The sequence below is a fragment of the Pinus tabuliformis genome, chromosome 7 (genome assembly GCF_031772625.1).
Source record: "Pinus tabuliformis cultivar Carrire ecotype Pingquan chromosome 7, CPIR1, whole genome shotgun sequence".
NCBI lineage: Eukaryota > Viridiplantae > Streptophyta > Pinopsida > Pinales > Pinaceae > Pinus > Pinus tabuliformis.
In genome coordinates this window covers 1472815718-1472836566 of record NC_142293.1, presented here as the reverse complement: position 1 = coordinate 1472836566, position 20849 = coordinate 1472815718, and the positions used below count along the sequence as shown (strand labels likewise).

Here is a 20849-nt window from a genome sequence, read left to right as displayed (position 1 = left end):
TTTATGTTTAATTGTTATTGTTCCACTTTCAAATTTTCACACTTAATCTAATTATTTTTCTATTTATCATTTAGTAAGTGACATGTCATGAAAAACACGCCTATTAAATTCAAAACCTTTCGTTAATCAAATTCAATTGAAAACACTTATGATAATGACAAATGTGGAATTGCCTTCCATTTTGGCAATGCTTCAAGCTTTAGGGTTGTTCTAGTTTTATATTTGGAAAAGTGGAGACAAGACTTTATACCAAAAGAATGTCGATCTCATGCCAATAGGTCTCCTACAATCAATGCGCAAGAACCTACTACATAAACCATTTTTCTCTTCACTTAGCTACCCATAGCTCATTTCCGTTTCCAATTATCAATAATTATTTTCCAAGAAAATATAAAATAAGCATAGTATTCTACTGTATTTTAAAAGTGAAGATGCTAAATCATGCCACAAAGTGAAAGGAAATAAAAACAACTTTCTTTAAACTACCAAATATATAAAGAAAACAATAATAATTATAAAACTAGATGAATATCTATGAATCTAAGCATGAAATAAGAACTAAAAGTATTCAAGGGACTAACATAATCCTTGCCCAAAACAAATCCAAAACTCAAAACTCAACAAAATACCCCAAACACAAGCAACATATAAACCATTAATATTTTCCAAGATATTGGAGCTAGACATCAAGGTAGTTTCTTGTACTTGAATGAGCCCACTTTGCTTTGCATTAGTCTTGTTAAATTAGGTATTTATCATTTAATACTAGTTGGGCACTATCTATGTGAAAATAAATAGGTCCCAACTTCATCAATTCCAACTTCATTTCCTATCACATATAAGAAACAAACAATGTAATGATTAAATATGAAACATCAATCTTAAAATAACACGCATCAAATAAATGTAGCTATGATGTTACAATGAAAAATAAAAATATAGAACCTATTTTAACTTGAAATTGACATATAGTAATATTACATGATCAATGGAACATGTATACCAAAATAAGAGTCCCCTCACATACATCGAATTAGATTACGTCATAGGGTATATCAATTTCCCAGTTCTAATCTTAGTCCTCATTTTATACATTGTGAACATGATCTTCTTCAAATGAACTTTCGTTATGAGCCTCCAAAACATTATGCTCTGTATCGATTTCATTAAAGAACTTTGTTGTTTTCTCTACTTCTATCACAATCTGATTGCCAAAGAGCTAGTGCTCTTTCATATGGAAATTTGTTAAGTCCCTATAGTACTAGTATATTCCCCTTATTATTACTATTAGTGTAGCCCCCTATTATTATTTTTGTGCCCAGGTATCCCTTATGTTGTTATTGTTATGCCTCATAGAAGCCCACTATTGTTGTTTTTGTGATCTTACATTATTATTGTTATGTAGGCTCTAATTATAATGTGACCCCTTAGACTCCTATATATGCCAAGGAGGTCTTATTATTTGAATCATCTAATGTTAATTTATGTAATGTAAAGGAGGTTTCCCCCTTGAAGAAGCTAATTTTTAAGTTGTTGATATATATTTTCTTCTATTTTGTGAGTTGGTTTGCAGAACAAAAATTTTTAATGTCATACTTTGTTACATATAATCTTAAACATGTATCCACATGTTTATCAAGATTGTTCCTCAATTTTGACTTCAAGAATGATAGTGCAATAAACATTCTCTCATCCTCCATTGATCCCAAAATCATGGTTTGACACAAATCTGCTAATTTCAAATATCCTGATATGTTTACTTGCAGTTATTTGCTAGCATTGAAAGTAGTCCATAATCTTGTTATAGCACCATTTTCATTATGATTCTCCAAAAAAGGATATTGCTTCCATGTTGTTTAGTAAAGCGTCCACCTTGTTGATACAGTTTTGATAAATTTAAAATACCTTCAATATGTTCTCCATGTATCTAGACTTTCTTGCAAAAGTGATCTACTAAACATTTTAATATCTTTTGAAAATTAATTTTTTAAGTTCTTGGACATAATACAAGTGTTCCAATTGTGAAATTTTTTGAATCTACACATCAGAAACCCCTACTACAGTTATTGGTTTAATATCTCCTACTTGTTCTTTGCATTAAAAAGTTATTTAATTACATAAATATCGATGTAAACACTATTGCAGCCTACACATACATATAGATCATGAACTGAGACATTCACACAATGGACACCGTTATTTTTGGACAATCGTCCCCGAAAAAACCCAACTCGAGAAAAATGGTGCAGCATATAGAGTGTTTGTATTATTAAGCATATTCTTGAATACAACTAGGGTGCCAGATATGGCTCACCCAACAGAGAAAAATCATGGCAGAAGTACCTCTATCAGGAGACAGATATTACGGAAAATTCAGCAACTAGATGATAAAACCCCACAATGACCCAGCTGTTCCGAGTGCTGGGCAGTGATGACCACTCCAAGCTCTGCGTTGGAACTGCGCCACTCCTCTAGGAGATGCGTCACCCCCACAGTGAGCCTCCCTTGATCAGAAAATCGATTTGTTGATCTGCTCCTTCTCTGCCCCACAAAATCTCCCCATCTCCGCCTCTAAGGGCCTGCGTCAGCCCCTACGTCACCTGTGTCCGCCCCTACGGCCTCTGCATCACCCTCTCTAGGACTGCATTGTCTCTCCTAGTGCTGCTCTACCTCTCTGCTATGTATTCTTCGGCCTTAGACTGAAGTTCCCTCGTCGAACTTCCCCTCATTGTAACTCACATCACTAACTTGATTTTCTTAGCAAACCTTGCCCTAGAAATATCGAACTCTTTGATCAATTTGGTGTACTCCAATTGACCCTCAAGCCTCCTCTTATACTTTTCCTGTTAATAAATCAAAAACTGAGATTAAGCCCCTAATCAATGGCTAATATTAGAATTGGCTTGATCCTCGTCACTTAAAACTTTCTCACCCATATTCTGATTAATACACATTAATATTTCTATTTTCCTAAGTTTAGACTTAAGAACCCATTTAAAAATATTAATTATTTTAATAACTCCTCATCCTGGTGGAATTTATCCAAACAATTTCTGGGTCTTGGAGATCTCATGTGTTCTAGCCCCTCCACCAAATTTCAGAGCTAGAACACATCCTATGCTACCCAAAATCAACACTCCCTCTTGGCGAGGAATTTGCTCTAGCAACACTTCATCATAGAAGCATTGCACTAATCCTCTACATCAGTCCTTTGTGTTGTTGATGCTTGTCCTGGTGCCCTTCATCCACTGCACTGTTGCTTCCTATACTGTTGCCCTTGACTCTCCCACCGCCACTGCTACATTTGTACTGCAGCTCCCTCTCAAAAAAAAAAGTTGCCTCATGTTGCCCACAACACTGCCACTGCTAACTGTTGCACTGCAACTCAGTTACTAAGAAGTAAGTAACTAACACTTCACCCAAATAATGACATGTTGGTTAGTTTGGATGTCTCGTGATGTTGAAGCTACCTCTGCTACTAACCTGTGCTGACCCTCTGCTGCTACTGCGCTACTGAAACCTCCATTGTGCCTTTCGCACTACTGCAACCTCTACTACACTACTACATACTTTGGCACTCTAGCTCTGCCATTGTTGCTCCATAACACCTTGCTCCAATCGACACCTGTCACTTTGCTACTGTTGTTAAGGGCTCTGTAGCCTTATGTGATTCAAGAGTTTGGGCACCTCAAGGATCCTGACCCTATGTAATCCTCTCGACTATAACTCCATGTCACCCCACCTCTTCTTCAGAGGCGCATGAGCACTCATGACACAATCATCATCCTCGACATCCTTATCCGCCTTTGCTGGAGAAGCCTTTTAGTCAAAAGCCTCCCCAATTCCTTTCTTCCTGGGGCACTAAGTGGCATAATGTTCCATCTCCCCACAGTTGTAGCATCTGACCTTGGAGATGTCCTTCTTATTCCTCTTCTGTTGCCCTTGCTATCCTGCTGATGCGAGAGCATCATCCTCCTCCTCCTCCTCCTTGACTCGGGCTCCCTTGCCGCTATTCCCTGCCTTGGTCAACCTCCTGAGCTCTTCATGTTGAAGAGATGATCACATCTCCTCCCAACTGGCGAGAGTCACATTGCCCAAAATAGTTTGGACAAATGTCTCCCAGTCCTTGGTGACTGCATTTAGGGCAGTCCTGACCATGAACTCTAGATCTGGTGTAGACACCACAGAAGTCATATTGTCGCAAATCGCTTGCAACCTCAAAAGGAAGGGATCTATCTCCTCTCCTTTCTATATCTGATATTGTCTCAGCTAATTTTATAATAACATCTTCCATTGCACGGAAGAGCCCTGGTACCAGGCGGTCAGGGTCTCCCACATCTCCTTTGTTGTTTCCTTCTTAGCAATATGTGGTACTACATGATCCTTGACCCTGTATAGGATCATGCATTTTTCCTTCGCCTAGGATTCCCAGTACTTCTTGGCTGCATCAGTGTCAACCGGAACAACAACCACCTTCATGGCATAGTCCTTGATGTGATGTTTATCTAGAATTGCTAGGATCCTAGCCTTCCAAATGAAAAAATTGGATTCTCTGTCCAATCTATCTTGATCCCTCAACCCATTAATTACCATCTCTGCTCAAAAACAGAATAAGTTCTCGTCTCCCTCTCCTATTGTCAATCTATCAAGACTTAGATATGGATTCCTTGAGCATAAGAAACCATCTAAGGAACAAATCCCCTCTAGACTCCCTCCGAGTCTCAATTTCCCTCTCAAAAATCCTCCAGCCAATTGTCGAATCGCTCCTCTCCAATCCTCCTTTGCTACTACAACCCAGATCTAGATTTCTTGGCTAGAAACATGTCAAGACAGTGATTCCCTATACCTTGGTTCAGTCTCCTTAGATACTATTCTGTACCAATAGAAACAGCATCCCACCATCTCCTCAAACCAAAAATCTTCTCAGCTTCCTTAGCCCCGACAACTTGAAGAATTTGAGCCCTTCAGGTTCTGCGCAATCATTCTGTGGGATACATCAGCTCCTCCTAGCCAACTTCATCAATCCTTCCTCGCTTAGAAAGATGATGTGGCTCTATGTGAGCCTGATCTGCCCCTTCTCCCTCTGTGTTGGCACTGATGGCTGACGCAGCTACTGCATGGGCTCATCCCAACTACTGTGTCACCCTCTATAGACTCAAAGTGCTGACACAAGCACTACGTGAGCCTTTGCGTCACCTTCTCTGCAGTGTGTCACTCCTCCTTCTGTGTCTTGCCTTTGGAACAACGTTGTCACTCGGGACAACTGCTTTTCTCCTGCATATTCTCTAAATTTCTTGGTTGATGTCTTCAGTTGCCTATGATCTGTAATCGCTCTAAGACCATGTAAAAATTTCTGAATCTACACACCAGAAACCCCTATTGCAGTTATTGGTTTAACATCTCCTACTTGTTCTTTTCATTAACAAGTTATTTAATTACATAAATATCAATGTAAACACTATTGAAGCCTACACATACATATAGATCATGAACTGAAATAAACTGAGACAATCACACAAGGGATACCATTATTTTTGGACAATCGTCCCCAGAAAAAAACCAATTCAGCAAAATCAGTGCAGCATATAGAGGGTTTGTCATTATTAACCAGATTCTTGAATACAACTAGGGTGCCAGATATGGCTCACCCAACAGAGAAGAAACCTAGAAAAAGTAGCTCTATTCGGAGATAGATATTCAGAAAAATTTAGCAACTGGATGATCAAACTACATAGTGACCCAGTTGTTCCCAGTGTTGGGCAATGATGGCTACTCCAAGCTCTACGTTGGAACTATGTCACACCTCTAGCAGCTTTATCACCCCCACAGTGAGCCTCCCTTGCTCAAAAAGTCGATTTGCTGATCTTCTCCTTCTCTACCCCACAAAATATCCCTAGCACTGCCTCTAAGGGCCTACATCAACCCCTATGGCTTCTATGTTAGCCCCTATGACCTCTGCATCACCCTCTTTAGGACTACGTCGTCTCTCCCGGTGCTGCTTTGCCTCTCTGCTATGTATTCTTCGGCCTTGGACTGAAGTTCCCTTGTCAAACTGCCCCTCACTGCAACTCAGATTACTAGCTCAATTTTCTCAGCAAGCGTCGCCCTAGAAAAATCAAACTCTTTGATCAATTTGGTGTATCTCCAACTAACCCTCAAGCCTCCTCTTATACTTTTCATATTGATGAATCAAAAGTCGAGATTAATTCCCTAATCAATGGCTGAGATTAGAACTGGATTGATCCTCGTCACTTAGAACTTTCTCACCCATATTCTTATTAATACACATTAATATTTTTATTTTCCTAAGTTTATACTTAGGAACCCATTTAAAAATATTAATTATTTTAATAACTCCTCATCTAGGTGGAAGTTCTCCAAACAATTTCTGGGTCTTGGAGATATCATGTGTTCTATCCCCTCCACCAAATTTTGGAGCTAGAGAACATATGATGCTACCCAAAATCAACACCAATATTGAGGGCATACCACACACATGGCCTCCAACAATTCATCTCGAGGAAATCATTCTCTTATCTCTGATTATTGTGATATTGTAATTTCTATCAAATTTGTCTCACTGAAATCACAATATTATCAAATTGGTCTCTTGAAACGGGGCAATCTTTGGTGATTTGTCTCATCTTACTAATATAATGATAGGGAACCATATGCCCACATACTGTGATACATAATATCATTTTTTCATCAAATGTCAAAAAAATTTCAGTATTTTCTATATTGATGATCTTAGTCCAACTTGTAAACTCTGGACCAGTGAAAGAGTCTGACATCATATACAAATTATCAAATGCAAGGTATGGTTAATTTCTTACATTTGTGTATTTTGTAATATATATTGCATGATTCTGAGACATTTTCATGATGACATTCATTTCATGTAGCATAAGAAAAATTCCAGCAAATTTCAATACTGTCTCTATATTAGTTAGTCGAAAAAAAAAACCTTGAACTTTGTCTACATTATAGCCATTTTCATACATCATTTGTTGTCTTCTTGGGGCCTGACCCAGGTTGGAAGTTAAGTGCGCCAATCAACAAAACCCTAACCACTGGCCCTTTCGGCAACAACCTGTGTAGCGCATGCTGAAGTCTCACCCGTAGCAGTATTAGGGGATGTCAGAACCAAGTTTCTGCATATAGAGGTTTGTGTGAAGGATTCTTGAGCTACTTGAGGCTTATCTCTATCCGCGTGAATCCCTAATATTCCCAGAACAATAATAATGATTAAACTTTAAGCACAATATTTATGCTTTCTTGAAGGTCCTTAAACAGTTATAAGATGCATAAATATTATAAATTTGCTACTTTCACACAAAAATTAAGCAATCTTCCATGTAGTTCTAATCATATAGTGAACATATATAAAAATAAAGCAATAGCACACATATTCAGACACACATAATTGGCCTTCAAAACTTGTCTTTTATTAGATGTTCTTTGGAAATACAAACTTTCTTTCCCTACACACTCAGCTGCAGGGGCCCATGCACTCAGCTTGTGGACTTACCAAGGTCTCTGTGCACTCAGTTTCAAAAGTCATCCCCTTTCGCCTAAGTACAGGAACAGACCTTCCTGATTTAGCTACTTCTCAATACAATGATAGTCTTACTTAGCTTAGTTACCTCCTAGACTCGCTATGACTCATTAATATATAGCCTTCTACTTACAATACCATGGTCTGTGGACCATGGGCGGGTCTCAAAACTCTCCTATCACCTACCCACCTAAGGGGCTAAAGCCCTTTTGACTCATACTAGCTTTGTGCTCCGCTTTCCACATTTCACGGAGACTTTACATTTTATACAAAATTATGGCCAAAATAGATCAAAACTTGACCCCGGGGACCCCATTTCAATAGGCCCCCAACACAATGAGGTGACTCATCCTCGAGTCACTCAGCTGGTACCTCGATCTTCGCTTGGAGTTTGCGGAACTCCAACATTAACACCTACAAATCAGTTGTCCCCTACGTAGCTTCTTGTTGTACTTCTTCCACAAGCTTCTATTTTGTAGGGCCTTCCACCACGAGGCCCATAATGCATTGTGTCTGCTGCATTCCTTTCAGCTTGTTTTGCACAAACAGAGTTAGCTTACTAACTTCCTTTGTCCATGACTGTGTTCCGATGCGAAGGATTGTTTCTCTCCTATAGATCTCCTCGATCTATGTCTACATTTGCTTGCCTTCATGTAGCTTTGCAAAGCAATGGACTGGTGCCAACATCTGTGCAGTTGATCTAATCTCATCAAACTGTAGCCGCTTGTCTCGTAAGTCTGCACCAATCCACTACAGGGCAGGATCTTCCTACAGGGCAGGATCTTCCTACAGGGAAGTCCACAACTCCATGCCCTACTCAAACAGCTCTATGGAGCCTTTGACTGCTACATCCAAGTTGGCCATCCCCTCCTTTATAGCAGCTCCATGCTGCTCATGAACTTCAAGCAGAGTAGTTGGCTGCAATTTAAGTTGCAGCTTAAAGATTTGTACTTGGAGTTCAATGTGAACTTTGCCCACTTCTTCCTTTGCTTCCTTCACTGACGCAGCCAACTTCTGGATCTTGACAATGGATTCTGCATCGACAGCAATCTGTAAATCTAGCAGTTCGTTACATACCTGTGTAATTACTACTTCCAAACTTTAACTTTGCACTGCGATTTCCTCCTTCTCTTTCAAGGCCTGTGCCTTCTCCTCAAAATTTTGTTGATTATTAGTCTTAACTTCATTTATAATCAACAGGGCATGCTGCTCCCTGACGTACAACTCATCTAAAATGCCCTGATGGAGTTCATGAAATGTCTGTATCGGAAGAGCCGCCAGATTTAGGCCAATGTCCTTCAACTATGCCAACTGAGCTTGGGCCTCTTTGGATTCTGTGCACAACACCCCATCTAGGATCTTAACAACCCTGAGATCTAAGGTGCGCTCTACATCGACTACTTGATGTGTTGCCTGCTGCAGGCTTGCTTGAAGTCACCCTGTTTGAATTTGCAAGTTGCGCAGATCCTTATACACGTTGCCCAATGCCCACTGGTATGTTTGTTCGAACTGCTCCACAGCTCGGTCATTGTCTCATTGACTTTGTCCCTTATTTCATCAAAGTCCCCTTCTGTGAGGACCATTGGGTCCACATGCACATACCTGTCAGACTTCTATTTTTTCCTTGGACCTGACCTTGTCTCATTGGACCGCTTTTTAACAACAAACGGAGTGCGTTGCTGCTTGCCCTTGCTTCCTTCATGCCCAAAGTCTTCCTGTTCCTCAGTGTGCATAGAGTTCACTGCTACTGGCCCTCACCTCCTTGACGCCTAGATTCTTCTTGTTCCTCTGTGTGCACCAATTCAGACTCCTCGACCTCAATGGTCATCTCTTTAGTCACCTACCCTCTCTCCAACAGCTTTGTCAGCAGCCTCTTTCTCTACGGCCTCTTTTGTAGCAGCCTCCCTGGCTGCAATTGCTTTCTTCTACGCCGCCTCTTTTTTTGCATCCTCCCTGGTTGCAGCTACTTCCTTCTACGCAGCAGTCATGGACTTCTCTCCTATTGTCTGGCTCGATCTTGCACCTATTTCCATAGGAATGGTCCACTCAAGGGGCAATTTTCCAACAACATCTACGATGTCAGCTTCACTCACTAGGTACCACAACTTGTGCCACACCTTCTTTTTATCTTTCACTTATGGAAATCCACCTTGAACTGCGCATAGGGCTCATACTTCACGAAAACTATAGGTGATAGTTATGGCTTGTGACTAATCACCATGCGCAGTTCTATTTCTACCAAGACCCAGAACATCTTGGTCTCCATGATCCACGTAGGCTCTTTTTTTACCCATAGCGAAACTAACTTCACAGCTTCTGGAAAATCTATTTCCTGTGGAGGGAATTGATTGTCCTCTCGCAATCTCCATGCAACCAACGTGATCAAAATAAGTAGCTAGGCATAGTGAAATTCCTTTCCTTCATCCTGCACCACTCGACAGCACTCCAGGAATTAATTACAAAGGTACTGAGACCAATTTTAGTGGACCCCCCTGCATTGTGCAGCCAATGAGATTACAGGCACTGGAACCTCATCCGCGGGACACTTTCTCATTATTTTGCAGGCTAAAAATTGCACGACTAACTGCACCGTGTTGTCTGAGATGGAGCGGATTGAATATCTATGCGATTTCTTCACAAGCCCAAACTCCTGCTTCATTTGGTCCAACACTTTTTTCTCCTACGACTTCCCTCCAAACATCACCATGGGGTTCTCACCCTCGTACGGAAACAAGGTGATTGTATGAATCAGCATGTCGGTAATGGGGATTGGCTCTCCCAGCCAAATACACCCATCATGCACTAGTGTTAGCAATTTCCTGATGCACACCATGTTGATAATCATGTGGTTGAAATGCAGCACCAAGAGCATGTTGAGAAGGCCCACGCCCTCAATGCCTTTGACCCATTTCATGGGCTTTAGCCTTGTTACTCTGGTTTCAGGGTAATGGATTTTTCCAAATACTTTTTCGACGCCATCTCAAGGAACTTCTCATTGTCCCCTAGATCTCAGTCTTCTAACTTTAGCGTAGGGATGCAGCCTAACAATGCGCCTTCAAAAACAACCTTCTTTAGGAACAATAGTGTGGAAACCATGAACTTCACATTATCTCTGTCCTTTGGTAACTTGGTCGTGCCCTTTCTCAGTGGGATATACTTCGACAACTTTGTGATGGGCTCATCATCCTCAGCATCCATTCCGTTGAGGCCTTCGCGCACCTCTTCTGCCTCCAAAACCAGTGTCTTGGCCTGTTGTGATGACGTGGCTTTCCCTTTCTATCTTGGCGACGATCTGATTGGTACTAACTGGGGTTTCTTTAACTTTTTATCAACGGCAACTGGTTTTGGCCTAAGAGACCTCGGTGTTGTAGGTACAGAGGGCGTAGCTTCCATGGCAGGTGCGACTTCATGCGGCGCAACTTCAGATGCCGCGGCTTTAGAACTTTCAACTTCTGTGTGGGGGGGAGTTGAAATCATACTAGTTGGGAATGCCTTACACAAATCTTCGGGTACGTTAGCTAACCCTAGTCGTGAGAAAAGCTCATCCCAATCAGGTTTAGACATAGAATTTAGCTCTTGGGGCAACATGAGGGAAGAAGTCTCACAAGCAATTTTTAAAGAGCAAAGTGTTCTAATGCATGGCAGCATGCTAGATTTATAGGTGACTACAAATTCAAATCTGACCGTTCCCTCCAAAACCCCCTCATCAATGCTCCTTTGGCGGCAAATTGCTAAATATTTGTTCATTAAATTTGTCCCCCCCCGCTCCTCTTAATGGAAAATTTTCCATCCAAACATCTATAGTACCTTTACGGGCTAATTTTTGAGTGACCTGCATGGTACTCCTCATAACGCAACTACCTTGGCATAGCCCTCCGTGGCGCCCTGCTTTCCACCTTCGCGCAGCCTTGTTTCTTCGTCTGTTCACGATTTGGGTAGAGTAGTTTAAAGTCTCATACCTCCTTGCATCTGCCTGTAGTACTAAGACTATCCTGCCATCATATAGTCATTGTGCAAGGGCAGGATCACCTTTGTACAATTTCAACCGGCTGCCATTCACTTTTCCTAGGAACATCTCTCCATTCAGCTTCGCGAGCTAAACTGCACCACCATCTGTGCTTTCTTTGATGACATATGGCCCCAACCAATGCATTTGAAACTTTTCCAGAAACTTCGTGAATTTGCTATCATAATTTTCTATGATAAAATCTATCTTCCTCTAACTCCAATAGTTGTGCCTATGCTCTTCCATCGTGTCGCGATCATCCATATTCGTGAGTGTTGCAATCTACAGATTGGGTACAATAGACACCATAGGCAGGGAAGGGACCAAGACGTGTCGGAGTACCAATATTTTCCATACCCTTCACACAAAGTTGGCTATCAAGGATACAGAGCAGTATTTGGTACTCAAATACCATGGCTGCCTACACAAGTACATCCAGGAAGAAATAGAATTCCTAAACATCTCCTCACTCGGCATGACATACTGGTATGTCGTTAAGGTCGAGCAAAAGTTTAAACAGAAGAAGCAAGACTTTGGATCTACGTATCCAAAACAAGGGAAAGGTGCCCCTAAACCGCAGAACAAAGGACAAGGCAAGACGGGGCAGCCCAAGACAACCTGCAAAGTTGCAACCAAAAAACAGCACCGCGAAGCCAAAAAAGGACATGGGAAAGTAGTGTGAGTTCCATAAGAGCTCCACTCACAGCACAAGTGAGTGTCAGGCCAAGAAGTCACTGGTGGCTGAGCTAAAGGTTTCAGAATCAGATGCATGTTCTAACTTTGAATCAGAACCCGATAAGGGGAATGACAAACGGAAATAGATTATTGATGCAGAGCCCAATGCCACCGTTGCCACCACAAATATCCAGAAGGAGGAACCCAAAGATCTAGAAGGAGGAACCCGAAGATCCATACGAGGAAGAGCGTCTCTTCCACTCCCAAATGTGGGTAAAGGGCTCCCCGCTACAATTCATTGTTGACAGCAGGAGCCAAAAGAACCTCATTTCAGCAGAGGTCGTGAAGTGGCTGGGCTTACCGACCACAACACATCCACAACCGTACACCACCGCGGGGCTTCACCAAGGATGGATCTCCGTGTGAGCCAACAGTGTTGCCTTCCATACAACATCAAGCCCTTCGCGGATGAGGTATTGTGCGACATTGCTCCCCTTGAAGTTTGCGATGTATTATTAGGACAACCATACTTGTGGAAGTGACATGCTGTGTATGAATCAATGCCCCGTGTTGTTATTGTTACTTTGGGAAATAAGTTGTATAGGATACCAAAGGTAGCACTGCCTACCGCCATCTCTTTGGTCACTGCAAAACAATGCAGTAAGCTCATTTCCAAAACTGGGAAATTTGTTTTTCTGATGATATGCCCTCAAGGAATGAAGAAGACAGTGGCCACGACCTCTATACAGGGCCCCTCCGCACGACAACTACAGATGGACAAGGTTGTGGAGGAGTACGAGGACATCTTCACCTCCCCTGCAGGGGTTCCTCTACACTGTCAAGTTAAGCACTCCATTGATCTGACCCCAGGTGCACTGCTGCCCAATGGACCAATCTATCGGCGCTCCGTTTTGGTGAAAGATGAAATCAAGAGGTAGATTCAGGAGCTGCTGCAAAAAGGTCACATCCGTCCGAGTTCATCGCCCTGTGGGAGCCTGATCATGTTGGTACAGAAGAAGGATGGGACTTGGAGACTTTGTATTGACTATTAGGCGCTAAACAAGATCACTGTCCATAATAGGTACCTAATCCCTGGGATTGATGACCTCCTGGACCACTTGAAGGGGGAAAAATATTTCAGTAAGATCGATTTGAAGTTAGGATATCACCAGGTACCAATCAAACCCTCTGATGTGTGGAAGACTGCCTTCAAAATCAAGGAGGGCCTTTTCGAATGGTTTGTTATGCCTTTCGGATTGGTGAATGCTCCTTCAACCTTCATGAGGCTAATGGATGACATCTTGCGGCCATTCAACAACTCATTTGTAGTCGTATACTTGGATGACATCCTGATCTTCAGCCAGAGTTGGGAAGAGCACCTCCACCACATCCAACAGGTTCTCCAAACACTGCAGCAACACAAGTTATGTGCCAATTTGGAGAAATGCACTTTTGGCATGACAGAGGTTCAGTATCTGGGATACATTATTGATGAACAACGGTGCATGTGGATCTAGCCAAGATCCAAGTCATTCGGGATTGGCCATCCCCAACCACTCTGACAGAGCTTCGTAGCTTTCTAGGCCTTGCCAACTTCTACCGCAGGTTCATGTTGGGATTTTCTCATATCACTTGGCCCTTGAGTCAAGTCACCAAGGGAGGAGCGAAAGCAAAATTCTTTTGGTTTGAATCTCAATAGAAGGCATTCACAGAGTTGAAAGATCGCCTCTGCTCGGCACCAGTTCTTGCATTACTATACTTGCAACAACCATTTGAGGTCGAGACAAATGCCTTTAACTATGCTATTGGGGTAATCCTTACTCAACACAGGCATCCAGTGGCATATCGCAATGAGACACTTTCAGACACAGTCCGGAAGCATCCCACTTATGACAAAGAGATGTATTCCATTGTGCAGGCCTGTCGACAATGGAAGCATTACATTTTATGGAAGGAAACGGTCATCCACACAGACCACTGACCCCTGCAGTTCATACAGACCCAAGGGAAATTGCAGAATGATCACCATCAGAAGTGGTCCACATACCTGCAACAGTTCCATTTGAATATCGAGTATAAGAAGGGTAGCACCAATAATGTTTCAAATTGCCTTAGTCGACCACCAATCATGGCGTTAACCACTGTGCTCAACTCCTATGGGCATGAGACTTCTGATTGGCCACTTCTCTACAAAAGAGACTCGGAATTTGGCCACACATACCAGACACTCTTGGAGGGTCAGCATGTTCTAGATTTTCACCTCCAGGATGCCCTATTATGCCACCTGGGTCACCTCTGTGTTTCTTCAAGTGATCATGCCAAGATGATTTGGGAAGCACACTACAGTCGGTCTGCTAGGCATTTTGAGGTCGAAAAAATGGTGGCAGTACTACAGAAGTATTTCTATTGGCCGAATCTTCAACAGGATGTCAGGAACTACATCAGATCATGCACTGCCTGTGCCATTGCCAAATCGACCATCAAGAAGCAAGGCCACTATACCCCGCTGCCTACCCCTAGTCGACCTTAGGTATCCATCTCCATGGATTACATGTCAGGCCTTCCGTCCACTAAGCATGGAAATGACTATGTTTTTGTGGTCGTCGACAGGTTTTCAAAAATGGCCATTATGGTGGCCTGCAATAAGAATATCACAGCAGAAGCCATTGCTAAACTCTTCTCTGAACGAGTGTGGGTACACTTTGGGATCCCACGGTCTATCATCTCAGATCGGGACAGCAGGTTCCTCAGTACATTTTGGTCCAGTTTCTAGTCGATTCTGGACACCAAACTCATTAAGTCCACAACCTTCCATCCTCAAACTGATGGTCAAACAGAGGTTGTCAACAGGATGATCGTACACATTCTGCGCATGTACAAGTCAAAGCATCCACGCAAATGGGACGAGAGCCTCCCCTATGTTCAACAAAGATACAACCGGGCTCTCCATAGCTCAACTGGCCACAACCCTTTTCAGGTGGGCTTGGGATTCCAGCCACTATGTCCCATTGATGTGGCCATGCCATTTGCAGCTACTCATGCATATTCGGCTCATGTCCAGTTCGAAACAGATAAGGAAAATAGCTTCATTGAGCACATCCAACATATTCACCAGCAGGTCCATGACATTCTAGAGAAATCAAATGCCAAGTACAAGCAGCGACATGATCAACATCGAGTTCCACACAAGTTTTAGGTGGGCGACAAAGTCTGGTTGCAAAGGAACGTCGTACCAGAGCCTATTAGAAACTCAGACCACTCCGATATGGTCCTTACACCATTACCAAGGCTGTGGGGGACAATGCATTTGAGCTCAGCATTCCCCCATTCCTTGGTCTGTACCCAGTGTTCAATGTGGACCGCCTTCGGCCATACTTTCCACCATTACTAAACACATCCGACATTGCAGAACAGCTCACACCCACAGAGTTAAATCCAGATTGCATGGAACAAGCTGCAACTGATCGGATCATGGACACACAGATCAAGCACACTCACCAGTAGAATATCCAACTGTATCGAGTTGTCAAAGTAGGCCAACTCCTTCACTAGGGCAAGTGGCTCACCAGGGACCAAGTTCAGCAGAAGTTCCCTCATCTCATGGAGGAACTCAACACGATGGGGACCATTGCTTCCTAAGGGGGGAGGAATGATCCAAGTGGATATTGGTGGCCACCCGCCAATTCCACTTGGAACCCCACCATTACTTCTTCCAGTTTTTCAGTTTCCTTAATTATAACACAGTTTACTATTTTTAGTAGTTTTTCGAGTCCTAAACTTCCGGATCTGTTTTGAGGCCCTAAACGATTTTTTTTGGGAAATCTACTACCAATGATTTTCTGTCTAAAATTTTGTTTTCCATCGTAGTCCTCGGAGAGATCTTTCCAATGGGCTATCATGCGCATCAAATGGAGATAATATGACCAAGTCGCGACCCTGGGAAGTTGGTTGTCCAACTCACCCCAACGGGGCCCATAAACTCTTGGTGTTACATCTCCTCGGGTTAGGGTTTTGGTTGTTTAGGGTTTTCTCTTATTGTTCAATAATGAAAAGGCCCTTGATCCTCATTGTAAGATAGTTTAGAGGCATGTAGCCGCCACATCTCTTCTCAGAGATAAGCTACCATCGCCCTAGCTGGTTTATTTCCATTCCTGTTTGTAAGCATATTTCAGTATGTTACATTAATGAAATGAAGTATTATTTCCGCAGCATCTCTATGTTTACAGTTATCTCTGTAATTTGTTGTGTTCCTGTTTAAATCCAGATCAGCTTCCCCGACCTCTGAAAAGCATCACATGCCCTGCAATATGCCTTAGACTCCTTATGCATCGTCAGCCACCATAATCCTGTGCGCAAAATCTTCTGCAAGTTGCTCTATCGGCATAATGTCCTCCTGCCACCCCTCCATGTGCTTCAGTGAGGATATTGGACCTTTCAAACTCTGGCACATATCTACGCAATATTTCGTCGGAGCTCATCTTATACAGAAGTCCAATGATCACAGAAAAGTCAGCCGTGTGGACAACCAACTCCTTCTGCTGCATAGAATATCCTTCCGGGGTTGTGCCAGTAGTTAAAAACTGGATTATATCAAAAAAGTGATAGTTTGCAATGCACATAGAAAAGCGTTGCGCATCTAGCAATCCTTCCACCAAATTAGTGAGCTCTTTGCCTGTCTCAATTCTAGATAAGTGATCCGGTCTTGCATTCAATCGTCCAAGCTTCACTATTACCTCAAAGTCATACTCTTGAAAAAGCAACAACCATCGATGGATCTTCCCCCCCAACACAGGTTTTTTGACAGGGTACTTGAGAGTGGAGTGATCTGTATACATCTTGAAATGTGTGCCCAACAAATAATGTCTAAACTTCATGTAACACATATACCATTGCTAAACCTTCACGCTCTGTTGTTGAATAATTATTTTCTTCTTTTGATAATTTCCTGCTCATGAATGCTATAGGATGATCAACTTCAACTTCGCCTGGCTAGGTCAATACTACTCCTAATGCAATATAGGAGGCATCCACATAAACGTGGAATTATTTCTTCCAATCCAGAAACACCAAGATGGGCTCGATCACCATATTTTCCTTCAAAACATCCAAATTGTTCTGACATTCTTCATCCCAAAAAAAAGTGCATCTTTCTTCAGCAATTTCTCCATCAGAGCGGTTATCTGCACATAAGCTTTGATAAACTTTATGTAGTATCTTGTGTGGCCCAACATTGCACGTAATTGATTTACATTCTTTGGAGCCTCCAAAATGACAATAACCACTATCTTCGCAAGGTCTACCATCAACCCCTGCTTGTAGACCACATGGCCTAACAATATCCCATAAGGCACACAAAAGATACATTTCTTCAAATTCAAGGCCATCTAATATCTACGACATGTATCCAACATGAGGTGTATACTTTCGATGTGGCGCTTTACTAACCCGAACAAATTTCAGTCATCGAAATATACTTCTAATAATTTATGAATAAACTCTTTAAAAGCTGCAATTACAACCCTTGACAAGATTGTGAGCACATTCTTTAGTCCAAATGGCATAACTGTGTATTGGAAGCATCCCCATTCTGTCACGAAGGTAGTCTTACTATGGTATTTTGGCATGATCTTAATCTGATGGTACCCTAAGAATCCATCAGTGAATGAATAGGCTTCCATGCCTCCTACATTCTCCAGAACTTCCTTTGTAAACAGTGTTGGAAATGGATCATGTACACATGCATCATTGAGCTTCCTCATGTCTACGCATATCATGATTTCGTCTTATTTCTTCTTCTCCTAAACACCATAGGGCTCACCCACTCATATTCTTCTGTTAGCTCAATGATTCTGGCTTCCAGCATCTTGTCCAGATCCTTGCACACCTTTTCTTTATACTTGGGATTTAGAATGTAGGGTCTCTGTTTCAGAGGCTTTGCGTCGGGCTTTAAAGTGATCTTAATTACACCTAGATCACCTAATATTCCCTTTAGATCCGAGAACTTAGTCGGGAATAAATCTTGGTATTCACGCAACAGCTCCACAACCTTATCGACTATGTCTTCGTCCCAATAATCGTCGATCTTTGTTAACTTAGGTTGCTCCATTGATCTGATGTTCAGTTGCCTAGTTTTCAAAGGCTCTCTTATACCAAGATTCACAGCTTTGGGTCCTTCAACCTCGCGTTGTCCCTCACACTCTGGAATGTTAATATTTCTTGGATCCTCTTCCTCTGCATCTACAGTTACATTATAGCATTCCAGCACATGGTGCAACTAAGTATTCCAGTTTTGCTTAATCTATTCTACCAGTTCTTCAGGAAATCTAAAGATGGCAACCTTGATTTCTTAGAGTGCTTCATCAATACACATGAATCTGTCCTCAAAGTTGAAATTCAATAAGAAAATTTCTCTAAGATTATCCCATTCAGCCATCCCATGACGCAACTCTGTCTCCAAGTACTAGTTCATTGGAATAGTATCTAGGGTGTGACAAAAGATAGGTACCCATTCAGGTTGAGGCTCCTACCCCCAAGCCTTAGTCCAACATGCCAAATGTTCACGTGGATCATTCTTTCCTGAATATTTCTTATTCAAATGGGTATTCACATATCCGAACCTTAGCTTCATCATCCTTTTGTACTCCTTCCAGTCAGCAAAGCTATCCTTATGCGTCCCGCACCATCGCGTAGGTGTAGTGCACAATGCTAAATCTATCGCCTGGAACCTATATTCCTCTGGTAATTTTTTTTCAAATTGATCCAAAAATAAGTTGACATCATTCAAACCATCATAGTGAGGCAGATTTCATACCTCTGTAGAAACACACCAAAGCGACTTCGTCATCATTTTGCAGTGCAATGTTGAGACTTCGTGCAATCTATTTTTCTAGTGCTCGAGTTCTTCATCTGAATCCGAGGTACAGGAGTTATCGCTATCCCATGTAATTCATACATCCGAAGTGGTATTGATCCAATCTTCATCGCGCGTAGTGATATTATATATTTGGTCTAAATCATCTTCCTCTTCGTAGTCACGTACTAGCTCAGTGCTGTGTGCTCCTTCATTGGGATCTAATGGGACAATAACCTGTAGCGTCTTCTTTTCAAATTTCATCCTTCACTTCTTTAGGTTGATCACTATGTCCATGTTGAAGGCCTAATCAATTCCTAACTACGCATGGTGAAGCACTAATCTTCCCACAATAGTAATAAGGATTAAACTTCAAGCACAATATTTATACTTTCGTGAAGGTCCTTAAATAGTTATAAGATGCATATATATTATAAATTTGCTACTTTCATGCACAAATTAAACAATCTTCCATGTAATTCTAATCATAGATAGAACATATATAAAAATACAGCAATAACACAGATATTCAGATGCACAGGATAGGCCTTCAAAACTTGTCTTTTATTAGATGTTCTTTGGATTCAATACAAACTTTCTTTCCCTGCGCACTCACCTGCAAGGGCCCACGCACTCAGCCTGCGGACTTATCAAGGTATTCACGCACTAAGCTACAGGACACTTCCCCTTTCACCTAAGTACAGGAACAAACCTTCCTAACTTAGCTATTGCTCAATACTATGATATTCTTACTTAGCTTAGTTACCTCCTAGACTCTCTATGACTCATTAATATATAGCCTTTCTCTTACAATACCATGGTCCGCGGACCATGGGCAGGTCTCAAAACTCTCCTATCACCTACCCACCTAAGGGACTAAAGCCCCTTTGACTCATACTAGCTTCGCGCTCCGCTTTCCACATTTCACAGAGACTTTACATTTTATACAAAATTAAGGCCAAAATACACTAAAACTTGACCCTAGGGACCCCATCCCAACATCAACCCTACCAAAGATTTGAACTCACTAAATAGTCTTTGAGTTGGTCCATTCAATGAGATCCATCTTGTATCAACATCTTTCAATAGTTTTTTTCCATCCGTAACACCATCTGCAAAATATTGAAACTCTAAAAATCATTTGGGACTATGAGAAAAGTATGCATGAGTATCACATACAAGATCTTCAACTTTTGAAACTAATGGAAACGTGGTTACTATCTTAAATGCAAGATTCATCCTATGAGTCATACAATGAATATTAAGCATATATTGTGAGGCTGATAGTTGTAGTCTAACATAATGGCCACTCCTTTGTCCTTGCATTACCAATGCTCCATCTTCTCAAACACATACCAAATTTTTTGCAATTATTAAATGATCCATACCACTTTCCTTCAAACTATTAAGAACAAGCTCATAAATACTTTCAACTGTAGAAGTCTCTCATTTATTTAATACCAAGTAGATATGAATTCCTAATATGGTCATTAACCATATAAATTCTCATGCAAATCCATGAAGTATTATCTATAATTGTAACCTCATCCAAAGACAATGTCAAAAACCTAACATTTGCATTCTTCTCTTTCAAATCATCATTTTCTAGTTGAGCTATATATCTTTCCCATTCCCAACCATTGGTTATAGACCAATGAGAAGATGGAAAGTTTAACACTTAAAGAAAAAATATATATTTCATGTGATCTGCATAATTTGTCATAGGACGGCTTTTAGTTAATATGTGAAATACAGTGCTT

The 20849-nt window shown here is 41.6% G+C and overlaps 2 protein-coding genes across 2 annotated transcripts in view; both read right to left on the bottom strand.

Annotated features, from left to right (window-relative positions):
- LOC149253365 (TMV resistance protein N-like) overlaps window positions 1-20849 on the bottom strand; it is a 108769-nt gene that overhangs the window by 66522 nt on the left and 21398 nt on the right. The gene's annotated exons all lie outside the window — the stretch shown is intronic.
- LOC149253366 (uncharacterized) lies at window positions 16571-17074 on the bottom strand. Its single transcript, XM_089454459.1, has one exon. The coding sequence runs from the start codon at window positions 17072-17074 to the stop codon at window positions 16571-16573; it is 504 nt and encodes a 167-aa protein (XP_089310585.1).

Bases quoted from the DNA above. Each gene is read 5' to 3' on its own strand.
- LOC149253366 (XM_089454459.1), bottom strand. From the start codon at position 17,074: ATGTATACAGATCACTCCACTCTCAAGTACCCTGTCAAAAAACCTGTG.